This window comes from Oncorhynchus tshawytscha, linkage group LG16, assembly GCF_018296145.1.
Source record: "Oncorhynchus tshawytscha isolate Ot180627B linkage group LG16, Otsh_v2.0, whole genome shotgun sequence".
Classification (NCBI taxonomy): domain Eukaryota; kingdom Metazoa; phylum Chordata; class Actinopteri; order Salmoniformes; family Salmonidae; genus Oncorhynchus; species Oncorhynchus tshawytscha.
Genome location: NC_056444.1, coordinates 17954773 through 17974000, shown reverse-complemented (window position 1 = coordinate 17974000; position 19228 = coordinate 17954773). Strand labels below are relative to the sequence as shown.

Here is a 19228-nt window from a genome sequence, read left to right as displayed (position 1 = left end):
CATCCATTTTGTCACCAAGGCCCCATATACTACCTACCACTGCGACATGTATGCTCTCGTTGGCTGGCCCTCGCTTCATATTCGTTACCAAACCCACTGGCTACAGGTCATCTATAAGTCTTTGCTAGGTAAAGCCCCGCCTTATCTCAGCTCACTGGTCACCATAGCAGCACCCACCCGTAGCACGCGTTCCGGCAGGTATATTTCACTGGTCACCCCCAAAGCCAACTCCTGCTTTGGCCGCCTTTCCTTCCAGTTCTCTGCTGTCAATGATTGGAAAGAATTGCAAAAGTACTGAAGCTGGAGACTCATATCTCCCTCACTAACTTTAACCATCAGCTTACAGATCATTGCATTCTGCACATAGCCCATCTGTAAACAGCCCACCCAACTACCTCATCCCCATATTGTTATGTATTTTTTTGCTCCTTTGCAACCCAGTATCTCTACTTGCACATTCATCTCCTGCTAATCTATCACTCCAGTGTTTAATTGCTAAATTGTAATAATTTCACCACTATGGCCTATTTATTGCCTTACCTCCCTAATCTTACTTAATTTGCACACACTGTATATAGACTTTTCTAGTGTGTTATTGACTGCACATTTGTTTATTCCATGTGTAACTCTGTGTTGTTTGTGTCACACTGCTTTGCTTTATCTTGGCCAGGTCGCAGTTGTAAATGAGAACTGGTTCTCAACTGGCCAACCTGGTTAAATAAAAGGTGAAATAAAAATAAAATTGTCTATCACAATGCATTCCGTTTTGTCACCAAAGCCCCATATACTACCCACCACTGCGACCAGTATGCCCTCGTTGGCTGGCCCTCACTATATATTCGTCGCAAAACCCACTGGCTCCAGGTCATCTATAAGTATTTGCTAGGTAAAGCCCCGCCTTATCTCAGCTCACCAGTCACCATAGCAATGCCCACCCATAGCACCGCTCCAGCAGGTATATTTCACTGGCCACCCCCAAAGCCAACATTTCCTTTGGCCACCTTTCCTTCCAGTTCTCTGCTGCCAATGACTGGAACGAATTGCAAAAATCACTGAAGCCTTACATCTCCCTCTCTAAATTTAAGCATCAGCTGTCAGAGCAGCTTACCAATCACTGTACCTGTACACAGGCAATCTGTAAATGGCACACCCAACTACCTCATCCCGATATTGTTACTTATCCTCTTGCTCTTTTGTACCCCAGTATCTCTACTTGCACATCATCATCTGCACATCTATCACTCCAGTGTTAATGCTAAATTGTAATTACTTCGCCTATATGGCCTATTTATTGCCGTACCTCCCTAATCTTCTACATTTGCACACACTGTACATAGATTTTTCTATTGCGTTATTGACTGTACGTTTGTTTATGTGTAACTGTGTTGTTTCTGTCGCACTGCTTTGCTTTATCTTGGCCAGGTCACAGTTGTAAATGAGAATTTGTTCTCAAATGGCCTACCTGGTTAAATAAAGATTAAATAAAAATGTAAAAAATTCTGAGACTGCCCAAAAAACTGATGAATGTCACTGCCACCCTTCCTCTTGCTCATGATGACACTCACTGTGAATGAAAGCTGACTGTAATAAAACTGCTTGCACTTTAATCAAACACTAATAATTATATTTATCATAAGCAAGTACAGCTATACAGTACACTATACTAATATGCAATAAATTAAAGCTACTACTGTCTACATAAATTACACATGCTGCGCAACATTAATGATTGACACTTTACTCAGACTTCACTTGGGATTTCTTGACAAATATAACCTAATAAAGACATTAACATAAGTTGAATACACCCGTGAGCACCATTGTTGGTCCCTGGTGAATGTGTGGCTAATTAATTTTCCAGGTAATTTAGCTATGATAGCTAACGTTAGTGGTGGTTGATTGATTAGCACTCGCAAATCGGCCTGTTTTCACCAAAACGTTTGTTTCCACTCCAGACTACATTACACTCATATTACATTCTTGTTTTCAAATGTTTAATACAAATGTTTGACATTGATTGTACCTACCCACAGCAGTCGAGCAACGGCAAAACTACTTGGACAAACCACACGCAGAACACGGTAACATTAGAACCGGTAGTAATAATAGTGGCAATTTGTTAAGTTTAGTTATGACTACATTTGCCAATGATTATTCCGGATGGCGGTGCGTGGTTCCGTCTTAGCAAATTCTTTATATGAATATATTGGGGGGGACAATTTGAGCATATTTGAATTTTGTGTGTGTATGTGGGGGTGTGTCCCTCCCCAATATATATTATAATTACGGCCGTCATATACGCTGCAGCTACTGTTTATTATCCATCTTGTTGTCAAGTCACTTTATTCCTAGTTATATGTACATAGCAACCTCAATTACCTCATATTGGGCCCCTGAGTGGTGCAGCGTCTAAGGCACTGCATCCAGTGCAAGAAGTGGATTAAAAAACAGTCCTTGGCTTGAATCCAGGCTGTATCACATCCGGCTGTAATTTGGAGTCCCATAGGGTGGCGCATAATCGGCCCAGTGTTGTCCGAGTTTGGCCGGGGTAGGCAGTCATTGTAAATAACAATTTTTCTTAATAACTTTTCATGTTCACAACTGTGCACACTCTCAAACAATAGCATGGTTTTATTTCACTGTATACATACTGTAAATTGGACAGTGCAGTTAGATTAACATGAATTTAAACTTTCTGCCAATAGCAGATATGTCTATGTCCTGGGAAATATTCTTGTTACTTACCTCATGCTAATCGCATTAGCTCAACCGTCCCCCACGGGACCCACCGATCCTGAAGAAGATTTATTTAACTGACTTGCCTAGTTAAATAAAGGTTACATTACAACAACAAAAACACATTGAACTGGTACCCTGTGTATATAGCCACGTAATCGTTACTCATTATTACTTTATTATTCCTAGATTTTCTTTCTCTCTGCAATGTTGAGAAGGGCCCGTAAGTAAGCATTTCACTGTTCGTCTACACCTGTTGTTTACTGAAGCATGTGACAAATTATATTTGAGCTACTATGGGTCAGATAGCAATGAAAGGCTTTCCTCAATCTAATGTTTCTCCTGAACCACATCTCTCAGAGATTAGAATAGGGATCTAATTTACATGATTTAGCTGTCCCCAGATTGGAGTACTGTAATAGCAAATTCACCCCTTTCTGATTAGGCACAATGGATCCAATTCATTTCACACTGACCGACAATCCAAAATGAGATAAAATGTATTTATGCCATTGCTAGTGAAGAGGCTGTAAATTGCATACTTGTAAAAAAAAATAGTATCATTTGTGGAAAAAAATAGCTAACTTACTTTACAGTAATTACCATCTTTGAAACTGAACATGTGTAACTTTAACAAGCCAAGCTAACGTAAACTAGCTAAACCTTGACTACAAATGAATGGGTAGTTTTATACTTTATTTAATAACATAAACACATAAATCACAATGAAATGCATTATATAGCACAATGTAAAGTAATTAACACATTTTTTTTTAGTAAAAGTGAAATTAACGATTAAAAGAAAAAAGTTCAGAAGAGCTCTTTTCACATACCGGTGTCATGTTGAGTGATAAGAATATAAAGGAAGTTGCAGTGATCTTACACCTAGTTACGCAGGCCCCTTACCTAATATGGTCATCGTTCTGTGAATGGCATTCCAAATTGGAATGTGGGATATTCCACAGCAGGGATCATCAACTAGATTTTCTTGGGCTGATGATCAGGGGACCGGAACAAAATTACAAATAATTTGTAGACCGCAAATTGACCGCAATACGCAAAAACATGTGTTTGACTGAAACATAATCTGTTTAAACATTTCTTACGTTTGTATATGATCACGTGTCTCTATTAGGTGTGAACAATACTTGGTAACAGATTTGTTGAATTAAAATCACTTAGAACTGATTTCCTGGTGTTTTTTTTCTTCTCTAAACGTCTTTTATGTCCAACCCAAAATAATCGGAATATTTTTGCGCTCAGAAAGCTTGCGGTGGGGGGCAAAGAAAACCACCCGCGGGTAGTCAGTTGGGGGACCCTGTTATACAATTCCATTTTCACTGTTCTGCAGTACACTTATAATGGATGAAATACTATTCCATACATTTCATTTCTTTATTCATAGATCACTCGTGTTTTATAGTTGTGAAATTGACCATTATCATTTACCATGAATCAGATAAAATATAGCAACTTTGCCTCTATTGTGACAAATCTACTAATGTACTATTAGTGAGGAAAATAGAGGCTTTCGCTGGTTATTGGTTGTGATGGCATTGCCTTTTTAATTAAAAAAAATAAATCCACTCCAAAGGCCAAATTGGCTCCAAAGAGCAGCCAGACAGCACTCACCCAGACTGGAGAGAGTGGTCAATCATTGACAGCAGGACCAGGTAAAGAAATCATAGGCTCCAGGGCTTCATTTTTTACTATTTTGAAATCTTCAAAACAGACAGCTGCAACCAACCATAGAAATATAACCCATAGATGGCAGTTCCCATTCCAAGTCATGACTGGCATCCATTGCTACTGTACCCCTTGAGTTTAATAGTCAAATTACCAGGGTAAGAGGTTACAAAACCCTTCTATGGATTATGTCTATAGCCACAATACAACTCTAGGCATACCGGTAACTGCCAAAATAAAGTAAATACTTGAGTAAACTAGGGATATAAAGTATATATTATGGTGTGGGGTGCATTTTCCTGGCATGGTTTAGGTCCACATGTAGAATCTATGCCAAGGCGCATTCAAACTGGCAGCTCGTGGTGGCCCAACACCACTTTGTGTTGGTGTTTCATTTATTTTGGCAGATACAGTATATATACAGTCGTGACCAAAAGTTGAGAATGAAATAAATGTTAATTTTCACAAAGTCTGCTGCCTCAGGTTATATTTAGGCAATTTGAATATATTCTAGAATGTTATGAAGAGTGATCAGATAAATGCAAATGAACTGAATCCCCAAATAACATTTCAGCCCTGCTACAAAAGGACCAGTTGACGTTATGTCAGTGATTCTCCCGTTAACACAGGTGTGAGTGTTGACGAGGACAAGGATGGAAGATCACTCTGCCATGCTGATTGAGTTCAAATAACAGACTGGAAGCATCAAAGGGAGGGTGGTGCTTGGAATCATTGTTCTTCCTCTGTCAACCATGGTTACCAACAAGGGAACACGTGCCTTCATCATTGCTTTGCACAAAAAGGGCTTCACAGGCAAGGATATTGCACCTAAATCAACCATTTATCGGATCATCAAGAACTTTAAGGAATACGGTTCAATTGTTGTGTAGAAGGCTTCAGGGCACCCAAGAAAGTCCAGCAAGTGCCAGGACCGTCTCCTAAAGTTGATTCAGCTGCGGGATCGGGGCACCACCAGTACAGAGCTTGCTCAGGAATGGCAGCAGGCGGGTGTGAGTGCATCTGCACGCACAGTGAGGCAAAGACTGAGGATGGCCTGGTGTCAAGAAGGTCAGCAAAGAAGCCACGTCTCTCCAGGAACAACATCAGGGACAGACTGATATTCTGCAAAAGGTACAGGGTTTGGACTACTGAGGACTGGGGTAAAGTCATTTCCTCTGATGAATCCCCTTTCCGATTGTTTGGGGCATCCGGAAAAAAGCTTGTCCGGAGAAGACAAGGTGAGCGCTACCATCAGTCCTGTGTCATGCCAACAGTAAAGCATCCTGAGACCATTCATGTGTGGGGTTGCTTCTCAGCCTAGGGAGTGGGCTCACTCACAATTTTGCCTAAGAACACAGCCATGAATAAAGAATGGTACCAACACATCCTCCGAGAGCAACTTCTCCCAACCATCCAGGAACAGTTTGGTGACGAACAATGCCTTTTCCAGCATGATGGAGCACCCTGCCATAAGGCAAAAGTGATAATTAAGTGGCTCAGGGAACAAAACATCAATATTTCCCAGACCTTAATCCCACCTCAAATCCCCAGACCTTAATCCCATTGAGAACATGTGGTCAATCCTCAAGAGGCAGGTGAACAAACAAAACCCCACAAATTCTGACAAACTCCAAGCATTGATTATGCAAGAATGGGCTGCCATCAGTCAGGATGTGGCTCAGAAGTGAATTAACAGCATGCCAGGGCGGATTGCAGAGGTCTTGAAAAAGAAGGGTCAACTCTGCAAATATTGACTCTCTGCATCAACTCCATGTAATTGTCAATAAAAGCCAAAGACACTTATGAAATGCTTGTAAATATACTTCAGCATTCCATAGTAACACCTGACAAAAATATCTAAAGACACTGAACCAGCAAACTTTGTGGAAATTAATATTTGTGTCATTCAAAACTTTTGGCCACGACTGTACACAAGTCTGTTGACACCCCTTCAAATGAGTGGATTGGGCTATTTCAGCCACACCTGTTGCGAAGATATATATAAATCGAACACACTGCCATGCAATCTCCACAGACAAACAGTGACAGTAGGCTGGCCTTAAGAGCTCAGTGACTTTTAACCTGGCACCGTCATAAGATGCCACCTTTCCAACAAGTCAGTTCGTCAGATTTCTGCCCTGCTAGAGCTGCCCCGGTCAATTGTAAGAGTTATTGTGATGTGGAAACGTCCAGGAGAAACAATGTCTCAGTCACAAAGTAGTAGGCCACACAAACTCACAGAACGGGACCGCTGACGCACGTAACATGTAAAAATCGTCTGTCCTCGGTTGCAACATTCACTACCGAGTTCCAAACTGCCTCTGGCAATAGGTCTAGCTGATTGAGTTGCGGCTGTCAGCGAAAAGCACCTAGATTCTAGAAGATAATGTGTCTTGAGTATAATATTTAAATGTTGCAACAAGAAAAGGGGAGAAGTGTGGCAAAGATATGGCACAGCTATCTCCCGCCAATTCTTGTGCATTCATTATTTCATCCCATGATTTTGGAATGATATGTTCAACAAGCAGGTGTCCACAAACTTTTAGTCAGGTAGTGTACACAGTATGTAGTATATATTTTGTATTTTTCCGCCCAAAAACCGTATGTGGTCACCTGCTCGTCAAACATCTCATTCCAAAATTACAGATATTATATGGAGTTGGTCCCCCCTTTGCTGCTATAACAGCCTCCACACATCTGCGAAGGCTTTCTACTAGATGTTGGAACATTACTGCAGAGATTTTCTTCCATTCAGCCACAAGAGCATTAGTTAGGTCGGGCACTGATGTTGGGTGATTAGGCCTGGCTTGCAGTCTGCATTCAAATTCATCCCGAAGCTGTTTGATGGGGTTGAGGTCAGAGCTCTGTGCAGGCCAATCAAGTTCTTCCACACCAATAGACAAAGCATTTCTGCATGGTCCTCGCTTCGAGCATGGGGGCATTGTCATGCTGAAACAGGAAAGGGCCTTCCTCAAACTGTTAAGAGTTGGAAGCACAGAATTGTATGCTGTAGCATTAAGATTTCCCTTCACTGGAACTCAGGGGCCTAGCCCGAACCATGAAAAACAGCACCAGACCATTATTCCTCTTCCACCTAACTTTACAGTTGGCACTATGCATTGGGGTAGGTAGCATTCTCCTGGCATCAGCCAAACCCAGATTCATCTGTCAGACTGCCAGATGGTGAGGCGTGATTCGTCACCCCAGAGAACACGTTTCCACTGCTCCAGAGTCCAATGGCGGTGAGCTTTACACCACTCCAGACGACGCTTGGCATTGTGCGTGGTGATCTTAGGCTTGTGTGCAGCTGCTCGGCCATGGAAACCCCTTTCAAAAAACTCCAGTTTTTCTGCTGATGTTGCTTCCAAAGGCAGTTTGGAACTCGTTAGTCAGTGTTGCAACTGAGAACAGTCTTGTTTTATGCACTACACCATTCAGTGGTCCCCTTCTGTGAGCTTGTGGGGCCTACCACTTCACGGCTGAGCTGTTGTTGCTTCTAGACATTTCCACTTCACAATAACAGCACTTACAGTTGATAAGGGCAGCTCAAGCAGGGTAGAAATTTGACAAACTGACTTGCTGTGAAGGTCGGATGCTATGACGGTGCCACGTTGAAAGTCACGGAGCTCTTTAGTAAGGCCATTCTCCTGCCAATGTTTGTCCAATGAGATTGCATGGCTTTGTGCTTGATGTTATACACCTGTCAGCAATGGGTGTGGCTGAAATAGCTGAATCCACGTGTCTATATACTACCAGTCAAACATTTTAGAACACCTACTCATTCAAGTGTTTGTTTTTTATTTATTTATATTTTCTACATTGTAGAACAAGTGAAGACATCAAACTATGAAATAACACACAGAATCATGTCGTAACCCCCCCAAAAACAGTGTTAAACAAATCATAATGCATTTTATATTTGAGATTCTTCAAAGTAACCACCCTTTGACTTGATGACAGCTTTGCACTCTTGGCATTCACTCAACCAGCTTCATGAGGTAGTCACCTGGAATGCATTTCAATTAACAGGTGTGCCTTGTTAAAAGAAAATCTGTGGAATTTCTTTCAATCTTAATGCATTTGAGCCAATCAGTTGTGTTGTGACAAAGTAGGGGGTATACAGAAGATAGCCCTATCTGGTAAAACACCAAGAGGTGGCAGGGTAGCCTAGTGGTTAGAGTGTTGGACTAGTAACCGGAAGGTTGCAAGTTCAAATCCCTGAGCTGACAAGATACAAATCTGTCGTTCTGCCCCTGAACAGGCAGTTAACCCACTGTTCCTAGGCCGTCATTGAAAATAAGAATTTGTTCTTAACTGACTTGCCTAGTTAAATAAAAGGTTAAAAAAAATCATTTAAAAGTCCATATTATGTCATGAACCACTCAAATAAGCTAAGGGAAACAGTCCATCATTACTTTAAAACATGGTCAGTCAAAACGGAAAGTTTCATCACGCAAAAACCATCAAACGCTATGATGAAACTGGATCTCATGAGGACCCCCAAAGGAATGGAAGACCCAGAGAATAAGTTGAGTTTCCAGCCTCAGAAATTGCAGCCCAAGTTAATGCTTCAGAGTTCAGGTAACATCTCAACATCCACTGTTCAGAGACTACGTGAATCAGGCCTTCATGGTCAAATTGCTGCAAAGAAACCACTACTCAAGGACACCAATAATAAGACTTGCTTGGGCCAAGAAACATGAGAAATGGACAGTCGACCTGTGAAAATTTGTCCTTTGGTCTGGTGAGTCCAAATTGGAGATTTATGGTTCAAACCAGTTTCTTTGTGAGACGCCATGTGGGTGAACAGATGATCTCCGCATGTGTATTTCTCACCGTAAAGCGTTGTGGTGTTATGGTGTGGGGATACTTTGCTGGTGACACTGCTATATTTAGAATTCAAGGCACACTTAACCAGCATGGCTAGAACAGCCCTCCGCAGCGATACACCCTCCCATCTGGTTTGGGCTTAGTGGGACTATCATTTGTTTTTCAACAGGACAATGACCCAACACACCTCCAGGCTGTGTAAGGGCTATTTGACCAAGGAGTGATGCATCTCCCGACCTCAACCAAATTGAGATGTCTTGGGATGAGATGGACCGCAAAGTGAAGGAAAAGCAGCCAAAAAGTGCTCAGCATATGTAGGAACTCCTTCAAGGCTGTTGGAAAAGCATTCCAGGTGAAGCTGGTTGAGAGAATGTGAAGAGTGTGCAAAGCCGTCATCAAGTCAAAGTTCTGGTTACTACATGATTCCATGTGTGTTATGTCAGTTTTAACATCTTCACTATTATTGCACAATGTAGAAAATAGTAAAAACCCTTGAATGAGTAGGTGTTAACTATATACACACTACCAGTCAAAAGTTAAGCAATAAGGGTTGTGGTAGGTATTTGGCCAATATACTACGGCTAAGGGCTGTTCTTATACGCAAAGCAGAGTGCCTGGTTACACCCGTTAGCCGTGGTATATTGGCCATATCACAAACCCCTCAGGTACCTTATTGCAATTATATACTGGTTACCAATGTAATTAGAATAAAAATTAATGTTATGTCATACGCTTGGTATACGGTCCACAGCTGTCAACCAATCAGTATTCAAGGCTCAAACCACCCAGGCTATAATGTGTACTCTATACATTTCCTTTTAAGCTTCCTATTGGGCCCCCCACAGGCTTGAGCCCTGTTAAGCACCTGCATTAATCCAATTGACACTACAACAGCAGGGTCATGGCTTTACTGATGTAATGGGTCTGTATTGTTGCCAATATGCTTACTGAGTGACCTAAACACACCAACCTTACATTTCTTTCCTTTATCTAATTGTTCTATATGCATTAATCTAGCGTTAGAAATCTGGACAATGAGTCAGATCAGTCTGAGAGCATACAGATGTGTACAATTGTATGCGTGAGTATACATTGTGTGAAGAGAATGAGTTCTCTTCACACTGCAGTGGCAGGCATTCAGGCAGGGTGTGGCTCAACAGCCATATAGGCCCCTGCAGGGACAGGGCTTCATCCTGGCTTAAACCCAGACACTGCCGCTCAGTCATGGAGTCTTAGCTGAGCCCTGAACACTGGTATCTGCAGTGCTTTGCCTCTGTTGCCCAGACTAGAGTACACTGCAATGGGCCAGACCAGAAGGGCAGAGGAAGCAGCAGTGTGAGTACTTCACTGGGTGTCAGGTATCAAACCTAGGCTGTACAAGTTCCTCAAAACAGCTTTAGCAAACTGCCCTAAAAGATAAAAAGGTCAAGCAGTCAACAGTGAGGCTTCCTCTATCAAAGACTACAGCATTCTACTTACCAGACCCAGCAAATTGAAGACAAATCCACATTACAGGATGTGCCAGATGCCAGGGATCAAATTGATACACTGAACAAAAATAAAACGCAGTCTAACCAAGATTTTACTTAGTTCATAAGGTTTCCCGTCAATTATAATAAATCCATTAGGCCTTAAATTGACGGATTTCACATAAAAATAATACTTTACGAAAAGTATCTGACTAAGGTATGAGTATAATGTTCTCCCACTCCTCTTCAATGGCTGTGTGAAGTTCCTGGATATTGATGGGAACACGCTACCGTATGTCGAGCCAGAGAATCCCAATGGGTGACGTCTGGTGAGTTTGTAGGCCATGAGAAACTGGGACATTTTCAGCTTCCAGGAATTGTGTGCAGATCCTTGCGACATGGGGCCGTGCATTATCATGCTGAAACATGGCGGTGGCGGATGAATGGCACGGCAATGGGCCTCAGGATCTCTTCAAATTCTCTTCAAACTACCATCGATAAAGTGCAATTGTGTCGTATCTTATGCCTGCCCATACCATAACATTGCCGCAGGGGCACACTGTTCACAACGTTGACATCGGCAAACCGCTCGCCCACACCATACGACACCTGCCTGGTACAGGTGAAACTTGGAATCATCCGTGATAAGCACAATTCTTCAGCGTGTCAGTGGTCAACTACCAACTTTAGTTAGTTACAATGCAAGTTAGGGCAAGCACGCAGATGAGCTTCCTTGAGACGGTTTGACATTTTGTGATGAAATTTTCAGGTTGTGCAAACCAGGTTTTAGCAGTCCGGGTTGGTTGGTCTCAGACGATAATGCAGGTGGGGCTGGCGTGGTTCTGCATATTTTGTTGTTGTGAGGCCGGTACACCATACTGCCAAACTCTCAAGTCATTGACTTGGCTTATGGTAGAGAAATGGACAATCAAGTCTCTGGTGAATATTCCTTATCAGCATGCCATTTGCAATTTCTGTAGCATGTGACTAAACTGCACATTTTAGTGGCCTTTGTTCCCAGCACAATGTACCCTTGACATGTCACCTGTCAGATGGATGCATTATCTTGGCAAAGGAGAAATGCACACAATTTTAGAGAAGCTTTGTGCATATGGAACATTTCTGGGATATTTTATTTCAGCTCATGAAACCAACACTTCACATTTTACGTTTATATTTTTGTTCAGTGTACTATGCATATACAGAGTAGCATACCATATGGTTCCAGGCAAATTGGAGTGCAGAGGTCCCAACCAAAGCTCAAACCTATTCATTTCTGTATCATACAGTTTTACTTCAGCCAGGCATTGGGACAGTGGAACATTATAGCGAGAAAACAAACCACAACTAAGAAAACGTTCTATTTGTTTTAACTTTATTTTTTGCCATCTCCAGTCAGGTGACAAAGGCCTCGAGTGAACAAAATAAGTTTGCAACTCCACCCCCCCCTGCCCTCATACACACCTCACTGCAAACTGCCTTCCAGAACATTCCGGAAGCCCACGCTGCCACACCAACACCTCAGACTCGACTATTATGGGATGCCCAGGGCAGCCGGGGCGGGGCCAGGTTGCCGTGGTGACAATAGAGGTAAGCGCACAGGGCCCTCAGCTTCCTAAACAGACAGAGCGGCATTGACAAGAGAAATCACTGAAGTTTGGTTTCATATTTAGCATCTTCTCTAATGTTCTCTTTCTTGATATCGAAGGTTTATTTAAATGCTAGGGTGGGACTGCCACCATCGTTCGTGGCTTGGGAGAAAAGCATCTGAGTTGTCTGATCTGCCAGAGCAGAGGCCATGCTGGGAAGCAGCAGTAAGGCGGCCAGAGAGGGACAACCCCAACGGAGTTGGACAGTAAAAGGGGCCTCCAGCCCCCCTCCCACCAGTCAAAAAGCCCCCCCCCAAAAAGGCATCAGACCTGTTCTATTCAATCTAAGTAATATAAAAAAATAATCATACAAAAAGCTGGATCCCATCATTATTTTAAACATTCTGGAATGTATGTGGCAAGACCAAAACATCTCGAAGGCAAAAATAAACAGGAATGAGGAAGTCAAAAAAGAAAATCTATATTTTGAAAGTATTTTTCTTTATATAGTAGATTATGTATAACTAAACCTCAGTGATCCGGCAGAATGCCACCCAACAGCGAGCAAGCCGCTGTAACGGTGGGACAGTCCGACAGCGTCGGAGAGAAAACCAAAAAACGAGAAAAAAAGGAATCACAACAGAATGATTGAAGTTGTCTGAAGGCCGTCGCTTTGGTGACAGAATAACCAATAAGAATGCTAGACTGGTTGTGGGTGGAGTTTGTTGCCTGGGCAGCCCAGTCTGGTCTTTCTATTTGCCACCGGTCATCTGCTTAACGGCCACAGCACACTCCTCCCCCATAGCGGCCAGCACAGAGACCTGCAGGCAGAGAAATGGTTAATATTCTTCGTAGGCACCACTCAAGATAAACTGTCAAACGTCACAACACCCCAGCCAACACTGTGCCAGCCACACTCACCAGGATATCTTCACCGGCAGCAAACTTCTGCTCGATCTCCTTTCCCAGGTCTGAATCAGGCACACGCAGGTCCTCCCTCACATCACCATTGTCACCCATGAGGGACATGAACCCATCAGTGATGTTCAACAGCTGAAAACAAACAGGTTACAGTCAGACAAACGCACACTCCAAGTGGTCTTAATGTCAGCCAGGCTGTGCAGATAAGGAAATAAGTAGAAAACTGCACGACAATGTGTGAGATTAGTATGTTAGAAAAAAATGTGCATTTGTTATGTTAGCAATCGCACCAGAGGTTTGTGATGTGATCACTCTGGTGTAACAGCCATCTCCAAGGAGATCTCTGTAGCATGAACCATTCACACTCACGCCACGGGTATTGGCACAGTGCTGGGTGATCGTCATGCATTATAACATGGGGCAACACTCCAACACCAAATTCACAGTAAAATGTAAAAAGAAAAAAAAGGTGACATTGCAAAGGGGAAAATTACTGTGACCCAATCAAGGGCCAGTGCTGACAGCAGAGGCACAAGCTGTGGACACATTGTTCCCAGAAAGAGAAAGCCATTGTGATCAGCACAACAGCATTACTCCCAAGGCAGTTGAATAATGTACCAAGAAACTATGAGGTCACCCAATTGACCAGGCGTAAGCCTAACACATACAAGCGCATTTGATTATCCTTTGAGGCCTAAGTCTCCCCCCAGGTAATGTAGCAAAGTACGTAAACACTGTCAACACGTCAACAAACAAAGGGTTGTGGACAGTAACTTCAATGTCTTAACAGCAACTATCAAGTGCATTAAAGCTCAATAAATACAAGCTCCATGGACTAGGATGACATCATGCCTGGGCGATCAAGACCATATGGCCAATCACATTGCGCCACCTCACAGGTGACAGCAGGCCAGACTGGGAGCGTGTAGAGCCAGTCTCACTACTCCACACTGAAAACTGACCAACTACAGGACTGCCCAGGGAGTCTTCTAGGAAAGTGTCTAGCCTTATGACGGTGGTTGGTTTGACAGCCAATGACTGAATAGTGTTGAATGGATTTGCTAGTCTCTTGGAAAAGTAGTGTCCTGATCATAATGCCTAATTCACATTCTGAATTAGTACTGGTTCTGGTATCATTCCAACTATGTGGGAACAAGTGACATTTTTCCCCAAATCTGTCCTGGCCACCTCGGTGCACCTTTTGCCATAGCACTACACAGCTGATTAAAAAAATTCAAGCTTGATGAGTTGGTTATTTGCATCAGCTGTCTTGGGCAAACACCAAACTGTACCCAACACGTTTGGGAAACCCTGGCATAGGGGAATGAGCACTGACAGGAAGTGAGGTCACTCTAGGCAGGAAATTCACTCTTTGTTCCACCAGCCACTGTGGCAGGTCATGTAAAATCTACAAGCCATGCCAATTATTTTATCCATAATAACACCGAAACACAAGTAGTAATGAAGTATATCACTCAAGTCAGTTTCATTTTGACCCCAGTCTTATCCAATGCTAAAATAGTAAGAAGTTGAATGATGTTCTACAACTGAACATCCAAGTGCCTGCCCTGTCACAAAATGCTGCGTGATACAGATGTATTAGTTCAGGTCTCTAACGATGACATTTATTGAAAGAGTACTTAACTTCTTGTTGATTGGGGGACAGTATTGAGTAGCTTGGATGAATAAGGTGCCCAGAGTAGAGGTCGACCGATTAATTAGGGCCGATTTCAAGTTTATATAACAATCGTAAATCTGTATTTTTGGACATCGTTATTTTTTTCTGACACCTTTATTTAACTAGGCAAGTCAGTTAAGAACACATTCTTATTTTCAATGATGGCCTAGGAACTGTGGGTTAACTTCCTTGTTCAGGGGCAGAACAACAGATTTTCCCCTTGTCAGCTCTGGGATTCAATCTTGCAACCTTACAGTTAACTAGTCCAATGCTCAAACCACCTGCCTCTCATTACACTCCACGAGGGGCCTGCCTGTTACGCGAATGCAGTAAGCCAAGGTAAGTTGCTAGCTAGCATTAAACGCATCTTATAAAAAAATAACCATAATCACTAGTTAACTACACATGGTTGATAATATTACTAGTTTATCCTGCGCTGCATATAATCGATGAAGTGCGTATTCCCGGAAAAGGACTGTACTTGCTCCAATGTGTACCTAACCATAAACATCAATGCCTTTCTTAAAATCCATTCACAGAAGTATATATTTTTAAACCTGCATATTTGGCTAAAAGAAGTTGTGTCACTTCTCTTGCGTTCATTGCACGCAGAGTCAGGGTATATGCAACAGTTTGGGCCACCTAATTTGCCAGAATTGTATGCAATTATGACATAACATTGAAGGTTGTGCAATGCAACAGGAATATTTAGACTTTTGGATGCCACCTGTTAGATAAAAAAAACGGAACAGTTCCGTATTTCACTGAAATAATAAATGTCTTGTTTTCGAGATGATAGTTTCCGGACTCGACCATATTAATGACCTAAGACTCGTATTTCTGTGTGTTATGTTATAAGTCTCTGATTTGATAGAGCAGTCTGACCGAGCGATTGTAGACACCAGTAGGCTCGTAAGCATACATTCAAACAGCACCTTCGTGCATTTTTGCCAGCAGCTCTTTGTTGTGCTTCAACCATTGCACTGTTTATGACTTCAAGCCTATCAACTCTCGAGATTAGGCTGGTGTAACCGATGTGAAATGGCTGGCTAGTTAGCGGGGTGGACACTAATAGCGTTTCAAACATCACTCGCTCTGAGACCTATAGTTATTCCCCTTGCTCTGCATGGGTAACGATGCTTTGAGGATGGCTGTTGTCGATGTGTTCCTGGTTCGAGCCCAGGTAGGGGCGAGGAGACGGACGGAAGCTATACTGTTACACTGGCAATACTAAAGTGCCTATAAGAATATCCAATAGTCAAAGGTATATGAAATACAAATGGTATAGAGAGAAATAGTCCTATAATAACCACAACCTAAAACTTATTACCTGGGAATATTGAAGACTGATGTTAAAAGGAACCACCAGCTTTCATATGTTCTCATGTTCTGAGCAAGGAACTCAAACATTAGCTTTCTTACATGTCACATATTGCACCTTCCCTTCTCCAACACTTTGTTTTTGCATTATTTAAACCAAATTGAACATGTTTCATTATTTATTTGAGGCTAAATGGATTTTTATTGATGTATTATATTAAGTTAAAAGAAGTGTTCATTCAGTGTTGTATTCGTCATTACCCCCCCCCCAAAAAGGCTGATTTATCTGTATTGGCTTTTTTTGGTCCTCCAATAATTGGTATTGGCGTTGAAAAATCATAATCGGTCAACCTCTAGCCCAGGGTAAACTGCCTGCTACTCAGCCATAAAAGCAAGAATATGCATGTAATTAGTATATTTGGATAGAAAACACTGAAGTTTATAAAACTGTTTGAATGATGTCTGAGTATAACAGATCTCATATGGCAGACGAAAACCAGAGAAAAAAATCCAACCAGGAAGTGGGAAATCTGAGGTTGGTTGTTTTTCCAACTCATTCCCTATTGAAGATAGCGGGATATTGGTCACGTTGGACTTCCTAAGGCTTCAGTCTTTAGAACCTTGTTTGATGCTTCTACTGTGAAGTGGGGCCGAATGAGAGGGGAATGAGTCAGAGGTCTGGTCATGTGAGTTACCTCGCGTTCCATTGCTTTTCTACAGAAAAGGGAATTCTCCAGTTGGAACATTACTGAAGATTTATGATACAAACTTCCTAAAAATGTATTCTATACTTAGTTTGACATGTTTCTACAACCTGTAATATAACTTTTTGGACTTGTCGTCCGACCTTTCGGCTAGACTTGCACGTACGTTTGGATTTGTTTACGAAACGCCCTTACAAAAGAAGCTATTTGGACATAAATGAACTTTATCGATGGATTCCTGGGAGTGCATTCTGATGAAGATAAACGGTAAGTGAATGTTTATAATTTCTGACTAATGTTGACTACACAACATGGCCGATCTCTGGCTGTTTGTCTCTGAGCGCCGTACTCAGATTATTGCATGGTGTGCTTTTTCCGTAAAGTTTTTGAAATCTGACAGGGGTTGCATTAAGGAGAAGTATATCTACAATTCCCCGCATAACACTTGTGTCTTTTATCAATGTTTATTATGAGTATTTCTGTGAATTGATGTGGCTCTGCTAAATCACCACGTTTTGGAATTACTGAACATAACACGCTAATTTAAAATGAGATTTGATATAAATATGCACTTTATCAAATAAAACATACATGTATTGTGTAACATGAAGTCCTATGAGTGTCATCTGATGAAGATCAAAGGTTAGTGATTCATTTGATCTCTATTTGTGCTTTTGTGACATCTTTGGCTGGAAAAATGGCTGTGTTTCTCTGTGACCTAACATAATCATTTGTGGTGCGTTCGCTGTAAAGCCTTTCTGAAATCAGACACCGGCTGGATTAATGAGAATTTTGTCTTTAAAATGGAGTAAAATACTTGAATGCTTAAGGAATTTTAATTATGAGATTTGTTGTTTTGAATTTGGCGCCCTGCACTTTCACTGGCAGTTGGCGGGACACTACCGTCCCTTAAGGTGATATTTAAAACAAATAAAATGTAGGTGAACAATTCAATTGGAGTGTTATAATAAGAAATGACTGAAAGCTAATCAAAACATTTGTGTTCCATACTCAAAATAAGCACAATATAACCCCCAAATATTTGAGTCACAAGTTAAGACAAATGTTCAGCTGCTCCCTTTTCAGCCGGGGGCCATTACCATGGTAACGTAGTGTCCATCAGAGTTGAGTACATCCGCAGACCATTGCAGCCAACTTAAACTAATATTGAACAACCTTTGTACACCATGTGTACAAAACAATGCAACTAGCCAAGAAACGCAAAGACAAAGTTCCACTAATACTCTTTCAGGGCAAGTCGACCAATTTCTACATTTAGGCTTTTAATAAAATGACCAGTCACCAATGTGGCTGGTGAAATAGACATTGCCAAAAATCTACCCGCTTTTGGCATGTATTCATTTCCCACCCTGGTCACACTGACCTGGAACTCATTCCTCTTGATGTGGGGCACATCCATGTTGTGGGTGGAGGGGCACATGTCCTCATACTTCTTGTTGGTGAAGATGTCAATGCCCACCATGTTAACCTAAAAGAGGAAGAGGGATAAACATCAACTTAGAGAACAGAGTTTAACCACACCACTAATAACAGTCATAACAAGTTGAGTAAAACCTAATTTGATGCGTCAAGTTATGCTTGGAAAAATTCAGACAAAGCATTTTTGGGTCAATTACTTCAGACGTGGACAACGAAAGTACACCAGAAGTCTGTTCCCCACAAATTCCCTAATACTGATGCTGTTGCCACTATGTAGCAGAGGCATCCCTAGGGCATGTAGTATTTGTATGCGCGTCTAGGCAACCCCCTACCTTGGCGTGTCCATGCTTTCCGGTCTTGGAGGTGGACATTTCCACAATCTTACATGGGCGTCCCTTTAACACCACGTGACCGTTCTTTCGCAGGGCAGAGCACTGCATAGGAATGGTGGCGGAGGCACCAGACTCTCCGGTGGTGAAGTCAAGTTCGGGATCTGCCATGGTGCGATGGATTAGGGGGTACTGCAGAGGAACACATATATCGGTTATATCAGGCAATTACAGCAACAGCACTGCCAATTTATTTCCATGTACGAATACGAGGGCTGTCAACGAGTAAAACATTAACAGCATTAAATCTCCATTTCTTCAATGTACGGACCCTTTAAGCGCACATCCTTCACATCCATTATGGAGTGAAATGGTGGCCAGTTGCATATCATATGTTGCTTCATTACAATGTTAAGATCATGATACCTTACTGTGTTCAGTTTTTCATGTTTAGCAGGCCAACTGATATCCATGCCATGTCAATGGGACAACACCGGACCAATTTAAATAGCTTTTGGTATGTTTA

General features: G+C 42.0%; 1 protein-coding gene across 1 annotated transcript; it reads right to left on the bottom strand.

The window, feature by feature from the left end:
• Positions 1-12079: 12079 nt before the first annotated feature.
• Positions 12080-18925, bottom strand: LOC112236925 (eukaryotic translation initiation factor 5A-1). Its single transcript, XM_024405542.2, has 4 exons — positions 18706-18925; positions 18318-18422; positions 13232-13363; positions 12080-13131 (listed from the first exon to the last, which is right to left on the bottom strand). The coding sequence occupies exons 1-4, from the start codon at positions 18871-18873 to the stop codon at positions 13063-13065; spliced, it is 474 nt and encodes a 157-aa protein (XP_024261310.1). The 5' UTR covers positions 18874-18925; the 3' UTR covers positions 12080-13062.
• Positions 18926-19228: the final 303 nt, after the last annotated feature.

Excerpts from the sequence above, each read along its gene's own strand:
- LOC112236925 (XM_024405542.2), bottom strand. The coding sequence starts at position 18,873 with ATGGCAGATCCCGAACTTGACTTCACCACCGGAGAGTCTGGTGCCTCC. Across the intron at positions 13,364-18,317 it reads TCAAGAGGAATGAGTTCCAG|CTGTTGAACATCACTGATGG; the intron begins GTCAGTGTGACC and ends GTTTGTTTTCAG. Across the intron at positions 13,132-13,231 it reads CTGCCGGTGAAGATATCCTG|GTCTCTGTGCTGGCCGCTAT; the intron begins GTGAGTGTGGCT and ends CTCTGCCTGCAG.